The sequence below is a fragment of the Asterias rubens genome, chromosome 7, assembly GCF_902459465.1.
Source record: "Asterias rubens chromosome 7, eAstRub1.3, whole genome shotgun sequence".
In the NCBI taxonomy this organism is placed as follows: domain Eukaryota; kingdom Metazoa; phylum Echinodermata; class Asteroidea; order Forcipulatida; family Asteriidae; genus Asterias; species Asterias rubens.
The window spans coordinates 21,050,591-21,078,396 of NC_047068.1; the positions used below are offsets into that span (position 1 = coordinate 21,050,591).

General features: G+C 37.8%; 2 protein-coding genes across 2 annotated transcripts; both read right to left on the bottom strand.

Annotated features, from left to right (window-relative positions):
* Positions 1-1,818: 1,818 nt before the first annotated feature.
* Positions 1,819-14,684, bottom strand: LOC117293106. The gene is made up of 13 exons (XM_033775323.1): positions 14,596-14,684; positions 12,948-13,111; positions 11,013-11,193; positions 10,540-10,654; positions 9,717-9,932; positions 8,781-8,976; positions 8,158-8,317; positions 7,404-7,624; positions 6,795-6,931; positions 5,006-5,203; positions 3,541-4,196; positions 2,746-2,863; positions 1,819-2,246 (listed from the first exon to the last, which is right to left on the bottom strand). The coding sequence occupies exons 2-13, from the start codon at positions 13,084-13,086 to the stop codon at positions 1,845-1,847; spliced, it is 2,739 nt and encodes a 912-aa protein (XP_033631214.1). The 5' UTR covers positions 13,087-13,111; positions 14,596-14,684; the 3' UTR covers positions 1,819-1,844.
* Positions 14,685-15,218: 534 nt separating this feature from the next.
* On the bottom strand, positions 15,219-27,793 carry LOC117292807 (eukaryotic translation initiation factor 3 subunit L-like). Its single transcript, XM_033774971.1, has 18 exons — positions 27,654-27,793; positions 26,167-26,203; positions 25,696-25,849; positions 24,576-24,655; positions 24,169-24,230; positions 23,860-23,929; positions 23,168-23,241; positions 22,497-22,577; positions 22,003-22,093; positions 21,293-21,447; positions 20,852-21,022; positions 20,248-20,381; positions 19,703-19,876; positions 19,275-19,332; positions 17,494-17,532; positions 17,196-17,288; positions 16,496-16,576; positions 15,219-16,273 (listed from the first exon to the last, which is right to left on the bottom strand). Exons 1-18 carry the CDS (start codon positions 27,693-27,695, stop codon positions 16,226-16,228), a joined length of 1,644 nt encoding a protein of 547 aa, XP_033630862.1. The 5' UTR covers positions 27,696-27,793; the 3' UTR covers positions 15,219-16,225.
* Positions 27,794-27,806: the final 13 nt, after the last annotated feature.

A 27,806-nucleotide genomic window follows, 5' to 3' on the forward strand; every position in this document is an offset into this window, starting at 1 on the left:
TAATCCTTGTTTATTAGCAGGTCTTACTATTTTATTAGAAATTGTATCATATACAAAACATTTTTCAAACTATACAATTTCAACACTACATTTATCATTTTTTTGGCAGTTAATTTGTTTGTGAATGTAAAGTGGGCCTTACTTTATGTATAAACAATCTCCAAAATTCATTAGATACAATAGACTAAACCACAGACAATATGCAGGCTGTTAAACACATTAAACAAAATATTAATTTGTGTATCTATTTCTACCTCCTGCTGAGTTTTAGGCTAAAATATAAACCACAATATCATTTTGTAATTGGTAATTATTGCCCAAAGCCGGTTGCCACACTTTGAGTGACAAAGCATTCACGTTAAAACAAACATGTGGAAGTAACTTGGTACACAAGGTTTGCCACCTCAAGGTATGAAAGGACTAAATTTATATAGACATTCAAAGTACAAGTTTGAATTAATTCTGATTTTCCATCATATATCTTATTCAATCTCATTTACCCAAACAACTTTTCAAATAAATGTTTTTTTTATAACTGTTCAGTAAAAAGCATATTTTTATCCCTGGTTTATCGAACACAGTGTATTGATATTTTTTTTTTTTGGGGGGGGGGATAAAGAATATAAAGTATATTTTAGCCCTACACATGTTTGTAGTGATCAAATCTCCTCAGGAGAAAAACAAATGTAATGCTTATGTTAATAAAAAGCTTTGATGCTTTTGGACTAAAAAAAAAAAAAAAATCCATTCAATAATTTTATTTCTGAAATATTGTTTAAATTACTACATGTACTTGACTAGGTAATTTTTTTGTAGCTAAAAGTGATACAAAATCTTGAAATAGTTAGATTTAAGGCACACATAATCCAGAATTATTTTCTGCAAAAATATTAAGGTTTTAAAATATCAAGTTTATTTAATTCATAGAACTCTGTGGTTGTGTTTCAACAATTTCATTTCTATTAATCTTACAATTAAATTATTTTATTGCATATTTTAATATATTTAAATTATTTGATCCTTTGTTGTTTTTCTGTTTGATGTTTGTAGTGACTACAACCTTCAACACCATATCAGTACATGGTGTTTGTGTTTACATTAAAAAATGTATTTGGCTGGCTCCTTAGGTTCTCTGCCATCTCTGGACATTCTACAAAACTGTTTGAATGACCATGTTACTAATTATCCAACGTTTGTTTGTTTAAAGACTCCAGACACTATTGGCAACTGTCAAAGACCGGTCTTCTTAATTGGTGTATCTCAACATACGCACAAAGTAACAAACCTGTGAAAAGTTTAGCTCAATTGGTCGTCGAAGTTGTGAGATAATTATTAATAGTGAAAGAAAAAACACCCTTGTCACTTGAAGTTGTGTGCTTTCAGATGCTTGATTTTGAGAGCTCAAAATCTAATTCTGAGGTCTCAAAATCAAATTCGTGGAAAATAACTTCTGTCTCAAAAACTGCATTACTTCAGAGGGAGCTGTTTCTCACAATGTTTTATACTATCAACAGCTCCCCATACTTGTGACCAAGTAAGGTTTTATGCTTACAATTATTTTGCGTAATTACCAATAGTGTCCACTGCCATTTATGGCATCAAATCAGAACCATACAAAAAACTGTACACCAAATAATCAAGGGCACTTATATCCTGGAAATGTATAAAGGCATTAAATGATTATCATTAAAATAAATACTTAAGGTGCTATATAAACATGTCTATACTTGAACAAATAAATTGCAACAATTTATAAAATATATATAATGCAAAAAAATACCCTTTGAAAATATTGCAGAATAGATTTTACCTTATTGTTTCTCTGATACTAAGAGTTCTGGACTTCACAGAACAAGGCACGACACGCTACCTTTCCTTTGATCATTTTGTTCTTGTCCAGCTGACTGGTTTGAACTGGTATCAGCTGCTTTACCTTGCTCGATTGAACTCCCCTCAGCAACCGGTTCTGGTTCAATCTGAATACCATTATCAGCACTTGGTTTAGCTGCCCTCGGGTGGTTGGAAGGTTGTGAACCAGTCAAAACCAGTTCCTCTGTACAATGGACTGACTGGTTAGAACCACTTCCATCCAGTTTATTTTGAGCCGAGTTATTATTAGATGTTGTATGACCATTTGAATGTTCCTCTTTCACTGAGAAGTTCTCTGAAGGTGGCTGCTTCACAGGGTCAACTTGTGAAGGTAGCTGTCCGCTGTTGTTTACTTGGAAGTGCAATGACAGTAGATACTGAAATAAAAAATTAAAAAATCAACTTAGTTTACTGTGGCAGAGATGAAGACAAATTTCACCCTCCATTTTTTGAACCCGAGTAGTTGCCATTGCTTATTAAACCTGTGTACGACGGGGCAAAGTATAAATCATCTTTGTTTTTTAACATATATTTTTACTAACAAAAGCTTTGGAACTCAGATTTGAATTTATGCTAATGCCTTATAACTGCTGTCATTGTTTCTTTAATCTATATTTTAAATTTTCTGAAATAAAAGAGTGATATACAGTTTAAAATGCAGGGCATTACACATTATTTATTACAGGACACTGCAAGTCATAATGATTCTTAGTTCATTTAAAAACAAACTTGTTTGTGTCAGAGAAACAAAACTTTAGAATTACTCAACAAGAAAAGTAAAAAGGAAGAAAATATGGCTGCATACAAAAACCTACATTTCCAAAAGTTTCTATTTAAGAAGAAACCGCATGAAAATATTCAAATCTGACACCTTACCTCTCCTACAGAATCTGTACTTCCTTCCCCAAAAGCTTGATCTGTTTCTCCCTTGATTGCCAATATGTTTCTGAGAGTCGACGATGGCTTGACACCACTTGTTGATTCAGGAGTTAATCTGTTGAATGAAACACAAATTTCTGTCAATCAAGAAAACAACTTGATCTGATTGTACATTTTCTATTATACGTGTTATGGCCTTGCCGTTAAGAGCACCGATTTTTGATCAGCAGAGTGTGGGTTCGAGTCCAATTTGTGACATCAGAAGCTCATAGGTAATGGCGGTGAGATTGGTTTTCTTTTAAAATTTACATTTTCATTTGTTTTGTTAAGACTCATTAAAAATATGAATTTCGAATTTTATAATTGTCAAATGAGTGGTTTTAGAAAAATTTACACATGCATGATAATAATAATAAAATTTGGTTCTTACTGAGCCATTTATCACACCCCTACAGGCATATCAAAGCGCTCAGTATTTTCTCATGCAAGGTATTTGTAGCTTTGTTTTCAAGTATGAGACCTATTCCTTTAAAGCACTATTCATGGTCTGATAGGCAATAATGGTTGAGTGTCTTGCTAATGGGACACAAGTGTCAGGACCGGGACTTGAACCCACACTCTGCTGATCAGAAACACCACAGCTTAAGTCCGGTGCTATTATTTGCTCGGCCTTGCACTTTGCACACATGTTATCATTTTGGAAGTTGATATTATTTAAACACCAGAGTGGATGATATTAAATGGTCAGATAGTAGGAGGGTTAACTATACACAAGGAAACAAAATGAAATACCTCTGTGTCTTAATCTCCTCTAATATCTCCAAAGCTGCAACATGAAGAGCAAACTTAGTAGGTGCAAAGATATCAAAATGGTGTGAGTCAAGCACATCTAAGGTGGGGCCAATTGTCATCCTGTGTGAATTGCACAACTCGGGCCACATTTTGTCTGCTGAATTGAAATCAGACTGTACCAGTCGAAAGTACGTGGGTCGTTGTGGAAGAACGTGGACTTGCACTGGAAATAAAATCCGTCTAGAAACCATTCGCTGACGAGACAGGGCTATGTTGAACTCTTCACATTTCCCCAGAGAGTCAATGTAATGTGGGGATAGGATGACGATGATGTGTTTGGCTTGATCGATGAGAGAGAGTCGTTCAAGGTCAGATGAGGGTTGGGTGTTGACCACGAGATCGGAAACCAGACCAAACTTCTCAGCGAGATAGATGGCATATTTTGTATCCTCCTTAGCGTAGCTGAATGCAACATCGCACTTACTAGCATCGTCGTCTTTATCACTAGCAATCTCAAGGCTGTTTGGCAAAGAGTCAAGAAGATGCGTTGGAAATTTCAGCTCTTTCTTAATCAGATTCCGTTTGTCACCATACTTCTCTTGGAAACGAAGACGGCGCATGCTTTCCAAAACTGTGTCCACATCAAGTATCAAGTCCTGGTTCAAAATAATAATAAAAAACTTCAGCCCAGTTATCTTTGCCTTGATTCAAAATAATGCAAGTAATAAAGGGTACAATAGTCTAAACCCTTTTTGTAATCATAAGACTCAGGGTTCATAATTGCTATTGAAGACAGAGCCCATGACCAAGATGTTGGCATTGCTTCTCAGAGAGGACGATGCCCTGCATTCATCTCCATGGTGTAGGCCTTTAATGATTATTTACAACAAAAAGATTCACTAAATTTACCGTAGTGCGTGCTGGCTGTTTATGCAAAAATATCGTACCATCAATCAAATCATTATAATCTGTTTTAAAAACAAATACATGTACATGAACTCCAATCCATATTAACAGAGTAGTGGCCACACAACCACTCTGCCCTTCTATGGCAAACAGCCAAACTCAAACATTTGTGTTTTTTAAACAATATTATTTCTTGGTAGTTCGAGGGAACTTTTCTACTCAAAGTTTCAATGTACAAGTGTGAATATAACATGTCTTATCATGGCTTCTTTTACACCTTTGTTCCATTTTCATGGCAAAACAGCTTATCCCTGTACATGCTTTCTTAAAATGTCAGTTAACAGCCATGGTATTTAGTCCTTGGGAAAAAAGTAGGAATATTTTATCGAGTACCAGGGCTGACCTAGATGCACACAAGGTGTTGCCTTTGATTGAAATTTTCAAAATTTTGCTGATTTTTCTCAAGGGCAAAATAATCAGAAATCCAACTTAAAAAGGAAGAACATCATGCCTGACTTTAACTGTTTTGCAATGGAAGGGCCGCACTATCAAAACCCACCTCAGTTTTGTCAAACACTGCCTTCAGGTCTGACTCAACCTTCTTCCCAGCCAGCCAATCAACGACTGCTGAACAGGTTGTATCTGCTGCCTGAAGGAAGTTATCACCTTTAGCATTCACCATCTTGACCTTGGTGAAATCAGGAGTAACCCCAAAGATATCTTCAATGCACAGAGGGATCAACTTGAGGGTAGAATCCTGACACAAATCAAAAATATTTGTTATGTTAATTTATAACCGCAAGTAATATTTTTGGTACACTGAAGACAAATGAAGTCTTTTTGCACACGTACATTGTACATGGTCTTCCTTAATGCATGCTACAGTGTATCTTTTAATAATAATGTGGATCAATAGTGCATACTATTCCAAAAAATTTATCAAGGCCCTTACCCAAAAAGAAAACAAAATACAAAGTGAAAGTGATGGATATTAAATACTTGTCGTTTAATTAAACCAAATGTTAGTCTACGTGAAAAATTGTGACTTCAAGTTCTTGAGTGATCATGGTGATGCTGTTTTGCGGAGTGTGACAAGGCGCTTGATTTCTCACATTGGTTGATAATAATGGGCATTTATACAGCATTTATCTTACACTGGGTGAGTGTGACAAGGCGCTTGATTTCTCACATTGGTTGATAATAATGGGCATTTATACAGCATTTATCTTACACTGGGTGAGTGTGACAAGGCGCTTGATTTCTCACATTGGTTGATAATAATGGGCATTTATACAGCATTTATCTTACACTGGGTGAGTGTGACAAGGCGCTTGATTTCTCACATTGGTTGATAATAATGGGCATTTATACAGCATTTATCTTACACTGGGTGAGTGTGACAAGGCGCTTGATTTCTCACATTGGTTGATAATAATGGGCATTTATACAGCATTTATCTCACACTGGGTGAGTGTGACAAGGCGCTTGATTTCTCACATTGGTTGATAATAATGGGCATTTATACAGCATTTATCTTACACTGGGTGAGTGTGACAAGGCGCTTGATTTCTCACATTGGTTGATAATAATGGGCATTTATACAGCATTTATCTTACACTGGGTGAGTGTGACAAGGCGCTTGATTTCTCACATTGGTTGATAATAATTAATGGGCATTTATACAGCATTTATCTTACACTGGGTGAGTGTGACAAGGCGCTTGATTTCTCACATTGGTTGATAATAATGGGCATTTATACAGCATTTATCTTACACTGGGTGTCACAGCGCTTTACAATAAGCAGATAAGTGACGGTACTAAATAATGGGAAAGACAGTTGGTCCTTAGCAATCAACCATTGAACAGGGAAGTTAGTCAGCTGAACGAAGTATGATGAGGGAGACGGTTCCAAATGTATTTCCTTATATCAATGTTACTACATGAACAAGTTCAGTGAAATTTGACCCTGTATTGGTGCATTGTCATTATTATGACCACTGTTTATGACTCTTTTAGCTTTACATCCAGTTAAGACAGGCGCTTCACAGTCGCGCCGAACCAAATAGATTAGGAGCCACTCTGGGTCGACCCGATTAAATTTTGGTTTTATACAGACGAACTTAACATAACATTTACATTAGGTTCAGCTCATGACAATATCGACGTCTGAAACCAAAGTGCTTCAGATTCATTCCAACCGACTTTAACAGTCGATCTTTCGACTTCTAGCGCATCCAGTCCCTCCTATCTGTTGCAGACGTCAAACTTTTCATGTACTTAATTCAGAATTTGGTTCTGCGCAACTCTGGAGCACCTGTCTGAACTGGGTTTTACATGTTTTACTTACCTCAGAGCAGTGTTTAGCCAAAGCTAAATTGTACTCCTCTTGACATACCGCTGAGCTCAAGTATTTATTAGATACCAAGGACAACATGACACGAGAACCATCTATGGAATGATACAACATACGCTGCCACGCGCTACCTAATGGGAATACAAAATTAATTTCAGTTTATACAGCTTCCACTCTAGTCTTGTTTCAAGACTTTACTTGTGATAAATCGACAATAGCAGCTGCATATATGCTACTTGCAGTTGAGAAGGTGTAAATTAAAGAAAAATTGTGGTAGTCTGTCTTTTAATTTAAACCTAGCGGTCTCATCTCACACTCTCAGATGAGATACGAACTTGCACACACACAGACATTAAAGGCAAAGTATGCAGATATATTTTTTCATTTCTACACTACTTTGAAGTGAAATATATCTCAAAATTCTATACTATCGAAAGCTGCTGTAGGCTTCTATAACCAAAGTTTGTTTAATTGGCGTTAATTGTACGAGTGGTTACCAAACCTATACCTTCCGGTTAAATTTTATCCTGATCTCAAATATCAAAACTGTCATAACTGATATTTATAGTATTTTCAATCTACACCTATGTAGTATGTACCTACCTGTTTTCAATTCCTGCATATCAAAGAACAGTCTAAGGTCTGGGTTGAGAGCCTTTAAGTACTTCACAATGTGATTTGCCCTCTCCGAGTCGCTATGAGAGTAGGAAATGAAGATGTCGTACTGGATGGTTGGGTCTATCAAAGGTTTAGCCTTCAAGGTGACACTGAAGGACAAAACAATCTGGTGGCATGCATCGCCGATGCGGTCCACACTACTGGTCCTGTCAGAAACAAAGTTTCAACTTAACATTTGAAATCTCAGTCATCATATTTCTAGCAATATTTCAGATCGACATGTTTTAGCCCTTTGTATGATAATGGTTCTTAAAGTCAACTTCATACTCTGGAGGACACAGCACAAAAGCTGCTTTTCTTCAAATAATTATTTTTTCTTTTAAAAAGATTTTATCGCTTGGCCAAATTTCATGGCCCTGCTTACAGCTGAATTCTGCACTTACAATCACCATTCAACGCTTAATCACCATCTAAACCTTGAAATACGCTAGATGTAAGTGCGAAAATCCCTGCTTCCGTAAGTGCCGATTATTTGCTCTATGGTAAGCAGACAAGCCATGAAATTGGGCCCTGGTTATTTGTTCACAGTTCATGCAAGACATTCAAAGATGGAGTGACCTCTCTTCCCCCCACCCTTAACTAATATTTGCAAATGTCACCATATTGCTATGATGCATTACAATTGAAATGAAAAGATTTAAATAAATATACACAATATCTGCTAACAAATTGCTGTTACCTGCAGTCCACATATTGCACTTGGGTCATGTACGTAGGGAGGCTACTCTCCTTTATGTAGAATGGTGCCAGCATATTCCTGTTTGCATTTCTTGAACAGCAGAGAGCAATGTTGTACTGCTCTATGCAAGATGTGCTTTGAAGGTAATTAGGCGTCAGCACTGTGAGAAATCAAACATATTAAGTTTAAGGCTACATGTATATCCTTTGTGATGGCATTGACAGTGGCTATTGGTAGATTACAGTTGACCAGGCCAAGCCCAAATCAATCAATTCTAGTATGGGGTAAATCTCATAAAGCCTGTCTGCAGATGTTGTTCTGTATACAAAGCATTTTATTTTATAAACCACTGCTTACTTTAAGCCTAGCAAAAGACAGGGTTTGCTGGTGGTTCCAATTTGTATCTTATACATTTCTTTGTTTTATAAAGGCATCCCAGCTTACAAGCTTTGCTTTAATGGGCCATGCCTCCATACAGTTTTCAGTCTTGTTAAATCCTATTGTTTGTATTTGTATATTGTGTTTGTATGGAAATAAATGTTGATTGATTTGATTTGATTTGATTTATACACAAAAAGTAGCTAAGAAGGAAATCTAAAGATCAAAAACCATCTCACGCTAACCTGTAATGACGCTGGCACTGTGCATCATCACGTCATACATCTCTTCCTGCCAAACATCCTCACAGATCATCTTCTGACTGCTGTCAAAGATGCGGATGTCAGACTTATTCAAGAGGAGCTTGTCTGTGATGACAGAGGCAAATTCCTTGTCGTCTATGCTGAAGGACAGGTAGACATCAAAGTTTATTGTAACTTCCTGAAATAAACAACAATATCATTGAGAGATTGGAAGTAAAAATTAAGAAAAACTGAAGAAAAATTAACAATTAAGTGTTTGGAGCAATTACACTACTTATGTGTATCTAATTAAAGGCCAGTTTATACTCAAACCCACGACCTGCAATGCTAAAGCACATGTCTTACCACTAGACCATCGAGCTATCCCAATAGATACAGGCAGTTTAAACTCCATGTGCTAGCAGCGGTTACCGCAACGATTTAATAGATATTAGTTTTGCATCAGGATTTAAAGAATATAGTCTTTTTGAAAAACCCAGCCTTAGTTACATTACAGAAAATTAAAGAACATGGAAATCTTGAAGTTTACAAACAAGAACCCATAAGGCGTGTCATGGCGGAGGGGTCTACATGTAGGTCATTAGACCCAAGTTCGGGTGTTGTCAGCAGCAGAGTGTGGGTTTAAATCATGGTCATAATACTTGTGCCCTTGAGCAAGGCACTTAACCATAATTCCTTTGGTAACAGTTTGGAAGGTTGTGCATTCTGCTCAACCAGGCTCCTAGTGGATGATACCCAAGCCTAAATCCTTACGGACTGTGACAGGGTAACCCTGTTTCAGCCCAAGGAGTAGATGGCAACATGCCCCTGATGACAGTTGCCCTCACCTCTAAGTGGACATCCACAGCCTTGTGATATTAGACTAGCACTCATAAAAAAATATAAAAATTAAAAGCGTTTACCAAGATCTTGATTTACCTTAGGTGTCAAGTCCTTCATCATGTACTGGTCTTTAAGATCAGCAAACTGCTTGAAGACATGACTGAACTGCTTAGCACCAGATGCCTCCATCGCAGCATCATCATCACCACGGCAATACAGGACAATCATGAGTTTACGGAGAGGGAGCCCAGCTTTCATCCAATTGACTGCCGCTTCTACCATTCCCTTCAGCATGACAACTCTCCCGTAACCCTGTCATAACATAACAAATAACTGTAATAAAGAGAAATGTGTACAGTACATCGGCTGTGCCTCAATGCGCTGGATAATAAACAAATGAGTTAAAGCGATGGACACTATTGGTAATTGTCATAGACCAAACTTCTTACTTGGTGTATCTCAACATATTCATAAAATAACAAACCTGTGAACATTTGAGCTCAATTGGTCGTTCAAAAACTATGCTAAAAAACTAAGCTCAAAAACTATGTCACTTCAGAGGGAGCCGATTCTCACAATGTTTTATACTATCAACATTGATCTCTCCTTTGATCGTTACCAAGTAAGGTTTGATGCTAATAATTATTTTGAGTAATTACCAATAGTGTCCACTGCCTTTAAACTAAAATAAGATACATTAGACCAGCCCAGAGGAGCTTACAAATTTAAAACAGTTTATGGATTTTAATGACAAATAAATTCAAATAATTTACAATGTAAACAAATATTGTTTAAAATGATGAGCTTTCAGGCGAGACTTGAACAGCTCGGAGACTTCTCTACTACCATACATTGATACATCACCAGGCATGCAAATTTTATCTCTGTTGTATGTATGTATGTAAGATGTGCCACTCACCTGGTCCCCTGTGTTCAACATTGGAGTAATCACTGTGCCATCTTGGTTGTTAAGTATGGGTACCAGACATCTAAAAACATCACCGACCAACTCCTGTGGACGCCTTGATCCAAATCTGTTCAATAGAAAAACTTCAATTAAAAAAATGTTGTTTAATTACTGCAATCTCATCTGCATTAAGTCTGATTTGAGATCTGGCCAAAAGTTATAGAGCTACATGTACGCTACGGCAAAAAAACAAGCTAGGCACATCAACAATATTGTTTATTGTCAATATCATTTAACACAATACTGTGGATGAAACCTTATGTATGTTCTGGTTTTAAGTAATATTTTAAGGGAAGCCTTCTACTATCTTTATCATCAAACTGTGTAAGTTTAATGCAAGATTAATGTAAATCTGTGGACATTGTGTTTTGTGTTACAAAAAGTACCCCAATCTTTTTAAAACAATACTGTTGATGAAACCTTACGTTTTTGTTTCAAAGCAGAGCAATCTCTGGTAAGGTTTGTCCTCTGGGAGAGGCTTGGACCACCAGCAATGATAAAACTGCCTCAGATCCTCCTCCTTGTCCCTGGCTAGAACCCGAACGCTGATCTTCAGATTACGAAGCAAAGCACCAATCACAGACGATACGCTCGGGGTGTAATCAGCTGCAGAAGTGCAAAGAGAAATTAAATTTATTTTTGTAAAGAAGTGGGTAGGCCTATTTTTATTTATAGGAACATTACAGGATTTGGTATGAAAACAAACATTACCTAAGGTCACAGATTTACATAACACTTAAAAGGTCTTATGGTGATGATAATAGAAAACATCCCTTGAAATATTTCTGTCTGAAATGTCACACTCGATGAGAAAAAGTTAAAACTAATTTCCCTTTGGAGTTGATCGTTCAGTGAGCGTTTTATTCTTTTATTTTTAAATCAATGTCATACATAATTGGTTTTTCGCTATTTTCTGTTGACCCAGATGGCCAATCAATCTCAAACTTCTACAGGTTTGTCAGTTTATGTTTGGTGGATTACATTACACTGCCAGCAACTGTTTTTTTTCCCGGAAAAAACAATTCTGTATTGTTCCTGGAACTTTGTTTTTTAAACAAGTCTCCCTTTGACCCAACAAGTGAGGGCCACTATCAACAACCTAGAGTCCTCAAGGTTTAAAAGCAGTAACCATTGGGTTTGGAGTGTCAAGAGTCGAGATACTGCAAAGTGTACACAAATCCCATACCAGGCACAATTTCCCATACCTAGTAAAGCTCTATAGTCTTTAATGGTCCTTGACAACCGTGCAAAACTACCATCAAAAATGAAAATAGAGCCAAGTTAAAAATGGCAATAAAACCAAACAAACACACCATGTAGGTCATATTTACAGTGAAGCAAACGTAGCTCTGGAATGTTCACACTAAATACTAACACAGTCAGCCAACATTGATTGGGGTTCAAAGCTATACATGTACATAGAATGCAATACAGATTTTTAACAAATAATTCAGGAAATTTGTGCCAATTGTCAAACTTTGCAATAAGGGTAGACAGAAGTAAATAAATGTTCTTTGTGTTTAAAAGAGTAGAAACCTCAAACTATTATTATGCAGGGATGTCAAAAATCTACACAATAGTTACAAAGTATACATGATGGTATAAGCAATTTTCATAAAACCTTTGTGTACAGAATACATTTTCAATTTAATGGAGACTTTGAGTGGTTTTTAGTGCACGTAAACAAAATTGATTCAAGTTAAAAAATCAAAAATCATTTGGAATTTTTTTGAGGATAAATTATTATTAAGTCCCTACTAATTTAACCCACAACAGCTGATGTCGTGGTGCACTTTGCTTTTGCTGCTGTCGTGCCATTTGCAATATTCCCGTACAAATCTATAGTTTCCTCAAAAAGGTGCCCCTTAATAAAGCAAAATTTATGTGCCCTTCAAGAGCTAAGTTCAAGGCCTGTACAAGTATGCATTTTGGGTATATCTGGAAAAGTTATAATATCTGGAAAAAATAGCATTAATAAAAATCGCACTTCACAATAACCGTCTCAATGCGTTTTACATTATAGTGCCCTGGTCATGGGCCAATAACATTCCTTGTTATCTTTCTCAGCTCCCTGGGGAATAAATAACCTGGGCAATCGGTGCGCTCCAAAGGCTTTTTCATAAACAATATCAACCTCCACCCTCGCAGGCACCCATTTATACCCCTGGGTGAAGAGAAGCATACTTATGTACATTGTACGTGTAGTAAAGTCTCTTGCTTAAGGACACCGTACATGTATATAAGTGTCACGACCGAGACGCGAACCCACACTGTGATGACTTACCCACCACAACTTGAATTTGATACTCTTCAAACCATTCAACCACACCCAAAACACTATTCTTGTACGAATGACTTACATTGGAAAGCTGAGATGAGAATAACGTCCACTTTGTCTTTATGTTTCAGTTTAGTGATGTCACCAAGACACAGTTGGATGTTGCACTCCCCAGTCTGTGTCAGCACGGTTAGCGTGTCTTTGACCAAGAATCCTGCCATTGTCACACACTGCTAAGATGACTTGCTTCAAAGAACAAAAAAAAAACATTTCAATGCATTGCAAACTGTTGGTTATTACTGATAATAGTTGTTAACAAAAACCTTTACACACTTGCTGGTATAATGAGCAATGGAGACAATGGAGACAGAGCTGTTGATATTTTTTTTTTACAAACCACTCCCTTTTTGAAGCACAGTTAACATACTTTTTAAATAAGAGGTAACCTTTTCACTCGGTATAGAACCTACTTATTTGCTTGTGGCCCTTATTTTCCATGGCGTAATGGCTTTGCATTGAAATTTAGTATCATAAATGCCTTAGAAATAGTAATACAATCCACTTTTAATTTATAGATTAATTTATGTAACTTATGCCAAACGAAACTTCAAAGGCTGCACACTCAATACAACTCAGGAAAAAACAAGAATGGAAAACCAGGTTAAATCTCACAAAATTTCCTCTAGTGTCACCACCCTAAATAAGCTGGTGAATCCAGCGTTTTATTGGCTTTTTTTTTTTTTGGGGGGGGGGGTCTAAACTCTTATTAGTCTAATTAACAAGTGCGCACTGAACTTACTTTACACTGTGCAAATGGTGCAAATGGTGCATTTACTGTGCAAATGGTGCTTTTTCATTCGATATGAAATAATTATAGTATCTAATTTACCTCAATGAGATATCCCTTTTTGTAAAAATGAGTGAAAAAGTGGTGGCGCCATACGGAAAGTTATCCGTTTTGGACTACGTACAAGCATGGAGAGTACAAGTAACAACACATGGCCGGCCATTGCCAGTCCACCCGTCACCCCGTGACAGCTATTAGTGTTAGTACAAGCAGTCGGGTACCGGTCAACTCGGTCCCAAGTCAACTCGATCCCAGTCAACTCGGTCCCAAGTCAACTCGGTCCCAAGTCATCTCGGTCCCAAGTCATCTCGGTCCCGGATCAACTCGGTCCCAAGTCAACTCGGTCCTTCGACCAAATTTTGTGTTTTGATTTTTATTACGTGTAAGTTAACTGGAAAGTTATGTTTATTATTATTATTTTAAACCAAACATCAATTTTCTCGTGTTTTAATTCTCAGAAATCGTACTTTTTTATATTATTTATAAAATTTGTTGATAAAATAAACATCTCAAAGAGGATTAAATTGTTACTGTTTGTCAATTAATTAATGTTAATTGTTGAGAGCCATACAAAAAAAAATACTCTGGTTGGAAGCAAAGAAACATTTGAACTAATTGTTTTTCAGTTGAAATTTATTCGCCCAACAAGAACTTCCCGTCAACCATACGGACCGAGTTGACTTGAGACCGAGTTGACTGGGACCGAGTTGACTTGGGACCGAGTTGACTCATAAGCGAGCAGTAGCTACATGCACACGCGTTTTTATAAAGGGCGATAACGTAACCCTCCTGCCGACCCTCCGGCTACGCCGTCGGGGGGGGGGGTTACGTTATCGCAACTAACATGCCCCATGGATTTAATTTGAGTCAGTTAAGAGCTTACCTATTCTAAAGATGTTCTCTTTGGAGAGCTCACTTCACACGTTTGACATGATTGTTGCTATACAAATATTACAAAACGCTGCGGACGTTGCTAACTTATTAACTAAACAGTCAGCAGAAATGTCAAAATCCCTATGTGTGAATAGCGCCCCCATTTGACAAGCAGCATGCAGCTAGAGCAACAGGTGGAAGTTGATATCTGAACAAGAAAATAACATTTCTGCTGAGATATACACGACACTCGTTCTGGCTTCTACACATTTATGGGAATTTATTAGGGAATGAGAAACCAATGTATTCCTACTGTCTTCCTATCAAGAAACACAAAACAATCATGGAGAAGGACAAGTTACATTATTGGGCGTGTAGTTAGGGGAGCCAACTTCAATATCTAATAACGCTCAATAATGGCTCCCCCAAAACATGGGGGGGGGGGGGCTGGCATTTGATATTGTGTCCCCCACCCTACAAAAGTTAGGGCGACTTCCTCCGACCTTCCCTTGATTGACGCCCATACAATACAAATCACTAATTATCACACAGAGTATCCCCATAATACTAACAATTGGTAGATAAGAATTCCAGTTTATGAACAATCAATAACAAGCATGAAACATATGAAAGTTTGTTTTTATTGTATTTTATTTGACGATAACTGTTGTTGTTTGGTGTGAGACTTGAATTCCTGTGATTGTTTTAAATCATTAGCTAACAAAAAACGTTTTATTTCTAATTCTTATATATAGGCAGGCACCAATTGTTGTACATGCACATGTAGCTGTTTTGACACATTTATGAACATGGCTGGAAAAAAAACACCTCCTAAACTTTAACAGAAAAACCTTTGTATGAAATGCAGAGGCTTGGCTTAAAAATAACTTTATGACCAGTATCAAATTCATCATTATTTCATATAATCTTCCGGAGAATTTGAAAGCTTTTAAATCAACATGAGAGAAAAGATGGACCATTATAATATATATCGTTATTAATTCTTCCAGATTTGTGTTCTTTAGTTTGTAGAACTGTTTCTCAACCCCCAAAACAAAATATATATTTCTCAACCCATCTTTATGTTTAGCTTAATGAATGCTCATTTTGTTTTTACACCAAAAAGAGGCCAAACTAGTTCACTCCTCAAACCAATGTGCCTTTTCTACACCTTTCCCAAGGCTCTTTGATGGATCGTGTTGCTCATGAAGCACTGCTTCAAAATTGATAACGAAGCCTCTAGCTTGAGTCAGAGCCTAAGACTAGCTTTGGAAAAGGAACTTGGATGCATTTCATTGCAAAAAAAACCAGCAACACAATCAGAGGTTGATTTCACAAAGAGTAAGGACTAGTCTTATTTCCAGTTAGGACAAGTCAACTGTTCCTAACTTAGGACTAGCCTTGTACGTTTCATATCCGCTCATTTGACTAGTCCGTGTCCTAAGTTAGGACTAGTCCTCACTCTTTGTGGAATCAACCCCTGGTATTAGAGTTTATTGAGACGCCAATTTTATAAATGTAAGTTCGGTAAGAAGAAAACTGTTGTATTCATGCTCGATGTGCAAAGATAAATGAGAGGGTATGAAGACTTTCAAAACGTTTTTATTTTATGTTGACTTCTGCAGCTGGTTTGATGGATCTCAACGAGGTTGGTGGTCCAAGGAAGATTTCCTCATGGAGCGATTAAACTGGGTTAAAAAACAAAAACAAATGTCATCAAATAAAATAAAACCTGAAAACAAATATAAATTAAACACAAGAATTCAGGTTCCATATAACCTTTTCAGTCACTTCCTCCCAAATGAGTACTCTCAAACATTTCAATAGTATTCTAGAATGTTCTCAATATATATAAATGCTTACATAATTAATTTAGAAAAAAAAAGAGTTTTCATCTGCGTTATACGAACCTCATCAAACTTGTGTATCTGACGAATGAAGAAATCTCCATAGCGACGGGCTACCTTAGTGTCCGCTATATGTATCATGTCCTGTAGATAAAACAAAAACATGTTGAGACAACTTTTCTAAACTCCAGGCCTGATAGTTCCAAGGGCAACGGATGTAATTGCCTCCATGCTCTGGCCGTCAACTTGGTGCCCTGTGGTCTGTTCCAGTACAATTTCTTATTTCCTTCAAAGAGGTGCCCTTTACTGGGGAAAAACTTTCTTGCACACATAAGAACAAAGTATCAGGCCTGATAATATTGTGCTGAAAAATTGTTACTGCTGTAAAGAGTACAATTTAAGGCAGTCAGGTCACTGTAGAAGAAAATTTGTCCTGCCTTCACAGGACTGGGGATGAATCAAGGCACCGAAGAGATAGTAGACAAAAAAATACCATCAGTTCCGAAGGCAAGATGCTTCGTTTTTGAAAAGACAAGAAAAAAAAAGGGCAACTCTGTGAGAAACTGTAAAACCCAGGCCTGGTGCAAATAAAAGTACAAAACTACAGATGCTTTTAAGTGCCAGTGAAAATGCAAAACTAACATTCGATTACATTAGCACTAGGACAAGTACAAAATGTTATTTTTGTTCGATTAAATTAGCACTAAGAAAAATACAAAACGTTCTGGTGGTATTTATTTTCAAGTGTTTGATAGCACCATACCTGATCAATGTAGAAGTCAACCTCAGATGCCGATTGGAACTCTCCTTCTAAACCACTAGTACCTTTAGTCCAGACTAGGTTCTTCATTTTATGCTGTGAGACAATCAAAATTTAGGAATCAACAATTAGTAATAAGCAATAGATACCGTATAAGGTTATTTTGTAAGAAATACCAGAAGCGCCTTCACCATCGTACTACCATTGTTTGCAGTATGCAGCCCGAGAGTAAATGGACTTGAAATTATGGAAGGTTGTTTTACTGTGATGGTTTAATTGTGGCAGAACTGAATAAACTTACCTTAAAGCATAACAGATGAGTCCGGAAATCGTCTTCAGTCTATAGAGGAAATGGAACGAAAATAAATGTCAAGAACTGGACAAGAAGTATCTTTAAAAAGCAAATAATCGAGTACACAACAAAAAAACCTTCAAAGACCAACTTCATTGATAGGACTAGCCAAGACACTGAACTGGGTGATTCTCAGAAAATAATAACAGTTTCTTATTTAGGGACCATGGATAAACTATGTCACGGGAACGACCGGTCGCGACGCGTTCCTTCGCGTGACAAATTGAACAAAAGAAAATCTACGGAGTGGAACGCGTTCTTCTCAACCACCGGGTCTTGAGGAAGACCCACTGTATAACAAAGGAACAATGGTGAGGCCGAAAACCACTGTGTAGTTATAATCGGCTTATCTGGGTAGATATAAACCCAAGTTGTTTCCACTGCAATTTACGTAAACTGTCGTTTCAATAAATAAACAACAACCAAAGATCCATGTAAATTATAATAACTGTGTCTCCGGTCTAGTTTATATTTTGACTAGTTTTTTTTTAAGTTACAAAAAGATTAATCCTAGCCCTTTTCACGCAATAAGTCAAAACACAACCGCATATTAAAAAATAAAAAATAGTGCGTTTTTGCACGACCGCCATGCAAAATAGTCCCCCAAAATACAACAGAATAAAACAAAATCACTAGGAAAAACATCTTACATTAAACGGTAAAACTATACCTTTTTTGTACGTTATGTAGTTTTTCTTAAACATGCTAAATATTCCCAAGGAACTGCTGAAAATTCACCACCTTGTTGACATGCCCAAGGTACCAGCAACGGCGTCAATATTGTACGCTGGTTAGTATTGCAATTTTCGGACACCAGATTCTCCCGAAAGTCTTAATCTCAAGGCGGTTGTAACTAATTTCGTAAACTGTTGCGCAAATTTTCCAACGGAGGGCGGCTCTCCCGCTATATCACATTGTTTAGGAAAGCCCTCTAGCGTTCAATGTTTCTTGCATTATAGTTCGTTGCACGCAAAGTAACAAGACTACTAGGCCTGAATATTGAAAACACTGTGTGTGAGTTTGTCGCTGGATATAGTGTGTTTGTGTACTACGATGTAATTTTGCGTTGTGTTTTGTGTGATTGCGAGCCGGTCAGCATGATTGCGCGGTACCTTTAGGAACAAATCGTGTAAGTGTAAGCATCTCTGTAAACACAGGTCCTAATGTAATAATTAGATGTAGATACAAAATAAGTTGGCGATGATTTCAAATTTAAGAATAATAAGTCACCACTTCAACTTGTTATGGCAGTACCATATTATTGTATTGGCTTTGGCAAACTCGAGGGTTGGCTGTACATGGACATCTCCAACCCATTGTCTGGTGTATACCTGAGCTAGACCGCAAACACTAATCCTTCACCCCTTCGTGGCTTACTTGCGAGCTGCCTTGTCCATGTAATCTGAACACTAAAAGGCACCAACAATAGAGTTCGATAATGAGAGACCTTAAAAATCAGTGAAGCGCTTAATCCATCTTGGGACGGGCGCGTGACAATTTTGGGACGGACTCGTTCTAGAACGAGTCTGACCGCGGGCGGCCGCGTTCTTAGTTTATCCATGATCCCTAAGTGCACATATCCTCATAGCCTGAAAATCTGACGTCACACTTCGAAGCTTGTGATTTACGCCAGATACCTGCATTGAGCCTATGCAGTGTGGTATGTTTTGATGCATTGTGAAAAAATTGTGCGAAATGTGACTGTCTTTGATGAAAGTTGTGTTTCTTACCATGTCAAGGAACACAGCGAGCTTAGAAATCGGCATGGTGGTGTACAGCTTCAAGAAACTAAAAAGAATCCAAATAATATCAGATTCAGTTAAATGTCAAGGATGAAAAACAATGTGTAAACACTTTTAGTTCAAATGTATATTTTTTTCCTAGTCGAGTCTAGCTGGTTGGCATGGATGGCCAGAATGAGAGCAAGACATTTTTTTGCGAGCTGTCAATTAAATAAAATATGTCATATGATTGTTTGCTTTATTTCCATCAAACTCAACACAATTTTTGAATAGATGTGTGACATTCACACCAAATGTGACCATTTGTTATTGCTTTGCATTGATGACTTTCCTTAGTTTTTCAACCTCGGTTGGCAAAAACTCGGGCTGTGAGTGACGTTGCAATAGAAAGGTCTTTAGATGGAAGAAACACTAACCTTCTAATAGTAGGTATTGCCAGCTGCTGTTGAATCTCTTCCCTGAACACCTTCATCTGCAGCTTGAGCGGCTCATTGTGGAAGCTCCCCTGCTGGGCCTCGTAGTTTGGTGGCACAGGAGACAAGAAGCGAGGACAGGAGAAGGTGAACAGATCTTCAAATGCTTGCATCTCTCTAGAAACAAGATCAATATCAAGGACTCCGTCAATTGGTCTGCAATTTTTAAAGGCACTGGGGTGGATTTCACAAAGAGCTAAGACTAGTCTTTTCTAGAGAAAGGACAAGTTACTCGGCTAAGGAATTTTCTGAAATTGACCCCAGGACATCTTTTGTAATTGTTGAAGACTAGTATTATCACTTGGTGTATCCCAACATTTGATTGAAACTGTATAAATTTTGACTCAATTGGTCATTGAAGTCAATGAAGAGATAATGAAAGAAAAACACCCTTTGTAGCACAAATATGTGTGCTTTCAAATGCCTAAACAAAGGCTTTTAAAATTTATTTAAGTGAGAAATTTCTGGGGCAGTTCTATCAGACTTACCCCCTCTGCATTTTGGTCAGCTTTTCTCCCATCTTATCTCTAAGCTGCATGTGGACACTCTCGTCAATGCGCATCGGGTGAAGGGTCAGGGCAATGCCAAGCAATGTGTAGATCTGATCATTGATCTTCTTGATCTGTGAGTTTGGAAAAAAAATCAAAACATTCATCAACTCTAAAGATTCTATTTGTTGTTGTTTTCCAAAGTCACATAAAACTTACATAGAAAAATAGAAAAAGACAGTGGAGTTCATATCATCAAACTCACTCAGACTTTCTGAAAAACTGGCTTTGCTTAAAGCAAGATATTAGCACCAATCTAGGGGCAGTCGGAAAACAAGCCTGACAAAAGTCGACAAATAAAATAAGCCAGCCAATTGGAAAACAGCAACCCTGCTGCCTGTAAGAGACACCTAGTGTCCTCACTTACCTGTACATGATATATGATTCATGGACAAAAGTGGGAACATTTTATTGAGTACAAGGCATGACCCACATGTTTAAAAAATAGTGTGGGCCCTATGAGACTTTTCTGGCTATTTAATCATAATTTTTCAAAAGGCAAAACAAAATCGGAAATCAGACTAAAGTAGCAGGAATATCTTACCAGATCCACTTGGTATGAGCCTGGTGGCATCATACGGTTAGTGCGTTGGATGTACAGCAGGATGTTTGTGAAGCTACGTATGGCATCCTGATACCTCCTCATCATCAGGTAGGCAAAACCCACATAATAGTAGGTGGACACCTGACAGGCTGGTACCCGGGAGTACAGGGTCTGTAAGGGAGACACAAACATACAGACAAACCAGTGAGATTGAAGTTGAAGTTATGCGACATTTAACTCATCTCAGTATTTTATCCTAACACTATAATTTGATGCCATAAACAAACCCAGTTACACATTTATTGACGAGATGGTTCAAGGAATGAATAAAATGGCCCCGTGAACAGGGATAATGATAAGGGATAAAGATGTTGGAGCGCTTTGAAAAGCCTTTCGGGTGTTAAAAAGCGCGATATAAAAACTGACTATTATTATTATTACTTGTTTGTTAAGCTCGATATTTTCCAGCACTTTGATGGCCTGGTAGTAATCCCCAAGGAGTGAATGCAGACGGAGGAGTCCGATAAGGCTGAAGTAGCCCAACATCTTGTAGAGTGGGTGTCGGCCAAACTCCCCAGCCACACTGTCTGGATCTCCTGTAGGGAGAATAAAAATAATTGATTTGAACCTGCTACCTCATGATTATGATGCTGGTGCTATAACACCTGAGCTAGCTTTGCAACTTATGTACTTAACCTGCTTACATGTTATAGAGCAATGGAAACAAGCACAAAAAACAGGCATGCTTTTTGATGCTTGGGAAAAAAGTAGGAATATTTATTAAGTTTTAGGACTGAAGTACATGTACCTAAACAGGCTATTTAATCACAATTCTTCAGATTTTCCCAAGGATGAACAAATCAGAAATCAGACGAAAGTAGGAATAATATCATGCCTAATATGGATCATTTTTATTTAAAATATGAATACCCATAAATTGTTTTGAAAGGGTAGTTGTATCATATGGTCTGATTGCTGATAAAGCAATAGAGAATGAATGACCGAACTCTTCTCTAATCCAATGAAATGTCACTTCTTTTAACCCAAAGTTTGCTCTAACTACCAGCTGTGTTATGTGAATGTTGATAAAAATAACACTAGGTCACCAATGCTAAAAACCATGTCCCAGGTAATATGAACACTTCACATACCAGCACTGGCGTACACTTCCAACTGCTTGTTGATGTTAGATTTATCCACAAGAGAGTGTAGCACATTCAGTACGCTGTGAACATTCCAGATCTATAAGTTAAAAAAACAGACAAGTCATAAAAAGAACAGGCTTTCTAATTTGTTCTTGTACGAAAGACTAAGCCTGGTTCATTCTTCATGTGAATGCGATACAAATTCACAAAGACTAATTGGCATCAGTTGACTTGTTGGAAACATTTGATAATAAAAAAACAAAAACCGAAGGAATTATTAAAAGCAACTCCCATCAGATGAGTTTTTAGCCATTCCTTAAATGTTGATATACTGGTGCACGACCTAATGAATGGTGGTGAAGAGTTCCAGAGACGAGGGGCTGCTGCAGGATCTATCCCCCCCCCATGATGCAGCAGATTCAACTATTGTTAAAATTACAGACAAGGTAAGGCAACAAAATGTTTGTATTCCTTCAGTTTCACAATAAAAGTATTCTCACCTTTGGGTTTTTACTAAGGATAGCGATTTCTTCTTCAGTCTTTCCTTGAAGCTTGCTGCGATACTTGCTGAATTCTTGAAACTGAACAAAAACATAAACAAGTACAACTAATAAATAAAACCGTTTATAATTAAAGTAAAAAATTACCCTTTTGACCGGGTCACTTTCAAATTGACCTGGACATTGTAAAGACTTATAAAGCAACTGTTTCAGCTAGTCAGAATGTGGAGAACAATTAAGAACTCACTCAAGAGTAGTGAAACAAGAAGTCCCCTCATTTCACTAAGCTAAAGTAGTAGTCCCGGTCGATTTCCTACCTTCCTCCAAGGTAGTACTTAACAAGCAGGACAGTTCTTACAGTTTTCAGAACTGAGAAGTCTCCTGGGTTCCGAAAAATCTACTGTGCGGTAGTAGAGAAGTCTCCTGGGTTCCAAAAAATCTACTTCGCGATAGTAGAATATTTAGCAAGACAAGTTCTTAAAAGAACATAATCTACTCAGGAAGTAGCTAACACATAGACCTTTTCGCAAATACCCATTGCAAATGCTAACTGTTGAATGAGCTGCATGCTGGTCTTGCTAGCGATCAAACTTGATTGGCGAGCATACAAAATATTTGCGATAAGGTCGATGGTGTACCCACAACGCTAAATAAACAAGACATAAAGTTACCTGATAGATGAACTCATCAATAATATCCCACAGCCATTGATCAGGCAACTCCAGATGCACAGGGCCATCAGCATCTAGGATAAAGTGAGAAAAAAAGTGTAAGGTTTTGTATCCCTGCACATTCTGGGTCCAAAATGCATCTACAATGAAAACTAACTTTCTCTCGTTTTCCCCTTGGAACTAGTTTGTCAATAATGTCCCACAGCCTTTGATCAGGATATTTTTTCCAAATGCACAGCGCTATCCGCATCTGTTCTGTGTCCTCTGTATGCATCTACGTGCAAGGTTTTGTGTAATGTTTTATAAGATACAAACACTATTCCCCTGCACATTCTGCATCCTACATGCATTTAAAATGAAAAAAAAAAAATTCCCTCGTCTTCTCGCCAGGGACTAGTTTGTCAACTTTCAATAAATCTCAGTGGCGGCTATACCTGCCTTGCACCTCTTTGGACCGCGGTTCGAATCCTACCTCAGACCGGAGCCTTGCATGTAGATCAGGTTTTCAGTCCCTACCTTGGTCCCGACTTCATGACTTACCAGAGAAATATGCTTGACAAAGGCGCAGGATTCCATGCTTCTGTAAGTGCTGTTCTCTGCTTGAGGTAAGCAGAGCCATGACATTTGGCACTGATTGTGTGGGTTTTCCTTCCACATCTAAATGTGTTTATGTGTCAATAAATCCTACTTACTCAGGATGAAGTTGAACAAGTTACAGTAGTTGTAGTACGACTCAAAACGCTGCTCTTGCGATGGTCCGTTCTACAAAGGAGAGCAGAAAAAACAGCTGGTCAAATCAGGAAAAAACCTCAGTCCTTAGCTGTCTGTTGTCAAGCAAGTTCATCTTCTTTCATTACCAGAAATTAATAATACCAAGAGGAGACATATGAGGAGTTGAGTGCTTAAATAACATGACATCAATTACAATGTATTTCATAATAAACACAATGTGTAGGGTTAGATAACTGACAAAAACCACATTACTGTTTGAAACCACTTACCTGGACTCTAGCATAGATATGCCTGTAGTACAACTCCTTGTACAATATGTTGAACACCGGATCTGGAAATAGATCAGAAACAATTTATTGAATCAATCCCACCCTGCATGCTTTTTTTTCTGCAGGACATGGAAAAGCTTCACTGTACAGTTTGTTTTGTTTTAAATGATTCACGAATTCAATTATGTTGTAAAAGCTGGAAACTGGTGAAAGAATGCTAAGTAACGTTACGTCTGCATAAGCACAACCACAAGTTTTTATTTTTAACCTGTGACGTACATGTAGCTTGTGCTAAGCATGAATTGTCTACTATACCAGGAGCTAGATTTTTGGTCCTTAGTGTGGTTCCCTTTCTTATCCCATGGGGATTTAATGATTATATAGGAAAGTTTGTGTATTAGACTCACCATTTCCTACCACTGCTTGGATACTCTCTGCATCGGGCCACGGTGCATTCTTGAAAAATCGCTCGGTCAGCTTGTTGAATCTGTGTACCAGAGGGAAGAATAATTAGCAGTGAATATCCTACTATAAACCAAGCAAAAGGGTTGTTTTTCAACTGTCTGGCCTTGAACTTCTCTCTTGAAGGGACACAGCAGTTTCCTTCTGGTAAGGGGGAACCTCTATGAGGAAAATGCCAATTTGTACAGGAACCTTGCACATGGCACCACAATAATAGTACAGGGCATCCACAATAATAGCACATGGCACCACAATAATAGCACAGGGCATCCACAATAATAGAACATGGCACCACAATAATAGCACAGGGCATCCACAATAATAGCACATGGCACCACAATAATAGCACAGGGCATCCACAATAATAGCACATGGCACCACAATAATAGCACAGGGCATCCACAATAATAGCACATGGCACCACAATAATAGCACAGGGCACCACAATAATAGCACAGGGCATCCACAATAATAGCACATGGCACCACAATAATAGCACATGGCACCACAATAATAGTACAGGGCATCCACAATAATAGCACATGGCACCACAATAATAGCACAGGGCATCCACAATAATAGCACATGGCACCACAATAATAGCACAGGGCATCCACAATAATAGCACACGGCACCACAATAATAGCACAGGGCATCCACAATAATAGCACATGGCACCACAATAATAGCACAGGGCACCACAATAATAGCACAGGGCATCCACAATAATAGCACATGGCACCACAATAATAGCACATGGCATCCACAATAATAGCACAGGGCATCCACAATAATAGCACAGGGCATCCACAATAATAGCACAGGACATCCACAATAATAGCACAGGGCATCCACAATAATAGCACAGGGCATCCACAATTGCTGTGGGTGCCGTGGTTATTTCGAGGCCTGAACTGTTAAAGATTTTAAAACTTTTTAAGTATCATGACCGGGACTCGAACCCACACTCCACTGATCAGAAAAACCAAAGCTCGTTGAGGTACATTGTGTAATAATTGTGAGCGAACCCACATGACAAACAAACACACAGCTAACACAGCTTACTCTCTCTCATAGCTGTGGCCAATCTCAAAGAGCTGGTTGTCATTGATACTTCGCTGGAAGAACTGCAAGAAGCTCTTGATCTCATCAGGGAGGATGTAAGAGCTGCCAGAGTAGGTGTGCGACTGCTCGTAGGCTAGGTCTCTGCGCGGGTCACCTATAAATCGAGAGGAGGGAAATTATAATATTAGCCAGATATTAAGCCTGCACCTTGCTAGATTTGACTGCTAGTTGTTAGTATTGGACACTGTACAGTTTTCACTTTCTATGGGCGATGAAATTGACATAGGCACTTTCCACTTCTACAATGCAGTGTTCTTTTTAGTTTTGATAGTACAGATGTTTTCAAATGGGTTGGTAGCTTCCCATTCAGGCGGGATTCTAAGCAATAATTTGTTCGGCTTTACTATTGGACAATTGCCTTACAAAATGGGTTTGAAGAACATAAAAGAGTTGAGACTCCTTAATACTTACCAGTGTGCATTTCGTGGCCATCCCCTTGGTACTCATACTGTAATTTAGAAAAAGAAAAGAAGACATCCGCCAAGGTTTATTCAAAGACGTATTCGTATATTTTGTTTTTTAAATTTGAAAGCCCCTATTATTTTAAATGATGAGAAGAATTTATGTATCCATCCAACACTTTCTAAAGGATTTCTATCACTCTACTAGACTACCAGAAACTTCGGCAACTCGCACCCAAAACTTTCGTGAAGAAAAAAAAAAATCACAGACACTTTGCTGTACACTCGGTGTGTTATTAAAACATTGTTCTCATGAATTTGCATCTCTGACAGCGAAATGCAGCATCTTTTCTGGTCTGGATGTATTGGGCTTTGAACATGATTGACGATGGACCACTAACCTCTAAAGCATTTTTTGCTAAAGGCGAATTAAAGGACCATGGAGGCACTATTCTGTGCATGCATGCATGCTGGTTGGCTGCGGTGCTCAGTTGTACATGTATGCAGTCTTTCTGTTTGAAATCACTTTTTAACGTTACGATTTTGCTGCTTAAATTAAATTATGTTTGGTTATTGTGTTTCTGTTTTGGTTACAATATTACAACTTACATCTAGCTTGTTTATTAATTTTTTGTCCATTTAATAGGCCAAATAATGAAAAATATCAGTTGATCATCGATCATCCCCGGCCCCTCCTGCATCCTTTTTTGAGGCTGCATCTGGTACTTTTAGGGAGGTCGACGGAAAGGCCTCAATCGTGATTTGTATCTGTTTGACCACGAAAAGTGCTTGTGAAAAATCACCCAAAAGACATCATTTAAGTGGGAATTTTGATGTACAAAATCATCTGTGGTTAGCTGAAGACATTTCCTTTCACAATTGAGCAGTTTTTTCTCGATTGATTGGAATTCTAAATGAAAAAACAGAGTTGAAAATAAGAAAATGAGCGCGTAACAGAGAGCCCATTTTTGGTCGCGGGAAAACTCAATCGATTTTGTGTCGAAAATGGGTTTTTTAAAGTGAGCCCTCTTGTGGCCTCGATAGCCTAAGGTCACGTGGGATATGTTGATATTTTTGTATAGGAAGGTCTGAGGAATTGATAGGTACTAAATTTAATAGAATTTGATTGATATTTTAAACTGTTTTGATATCGTTCATTTTATTTTGTTACAAAAAGTTGAGGTTTTACACATAAATTTAAATAAAAAATCCTCAATTTCTCAAAATATGGAAACTACAAAACCTATTCAAAACTCATATTTTCTGAAAGCTTATACCTTCGTGATCATGTGCATATCTTTGTTTCTTTGCTAGGTAGCTGCTCATAGCTGGTGCCGAGTTTGCAAAAATACTGTCTGAGTTGCTATACAAAATACAAATTATTCAAGAAGGACGGGTTGACTCACAAAACGCCGACCACATTTTGTATCTAAGAACTATGGCCTTCCAAGTATGGAATGATAATTAATTATCACCCATTCCTTAAAAAATACTTACATCATCATCCCCATAATCATATTCGTTCCGTGGTCTACTCATTTTGTCAGATTTGTAAGAACTTCCTGAGACCAGATGGAAGGAACCTCGCCTGCTGCATGTGCTAAAACGCGATAATTTTCAACACATGATAAATTGCAACGGCGCCCTCGG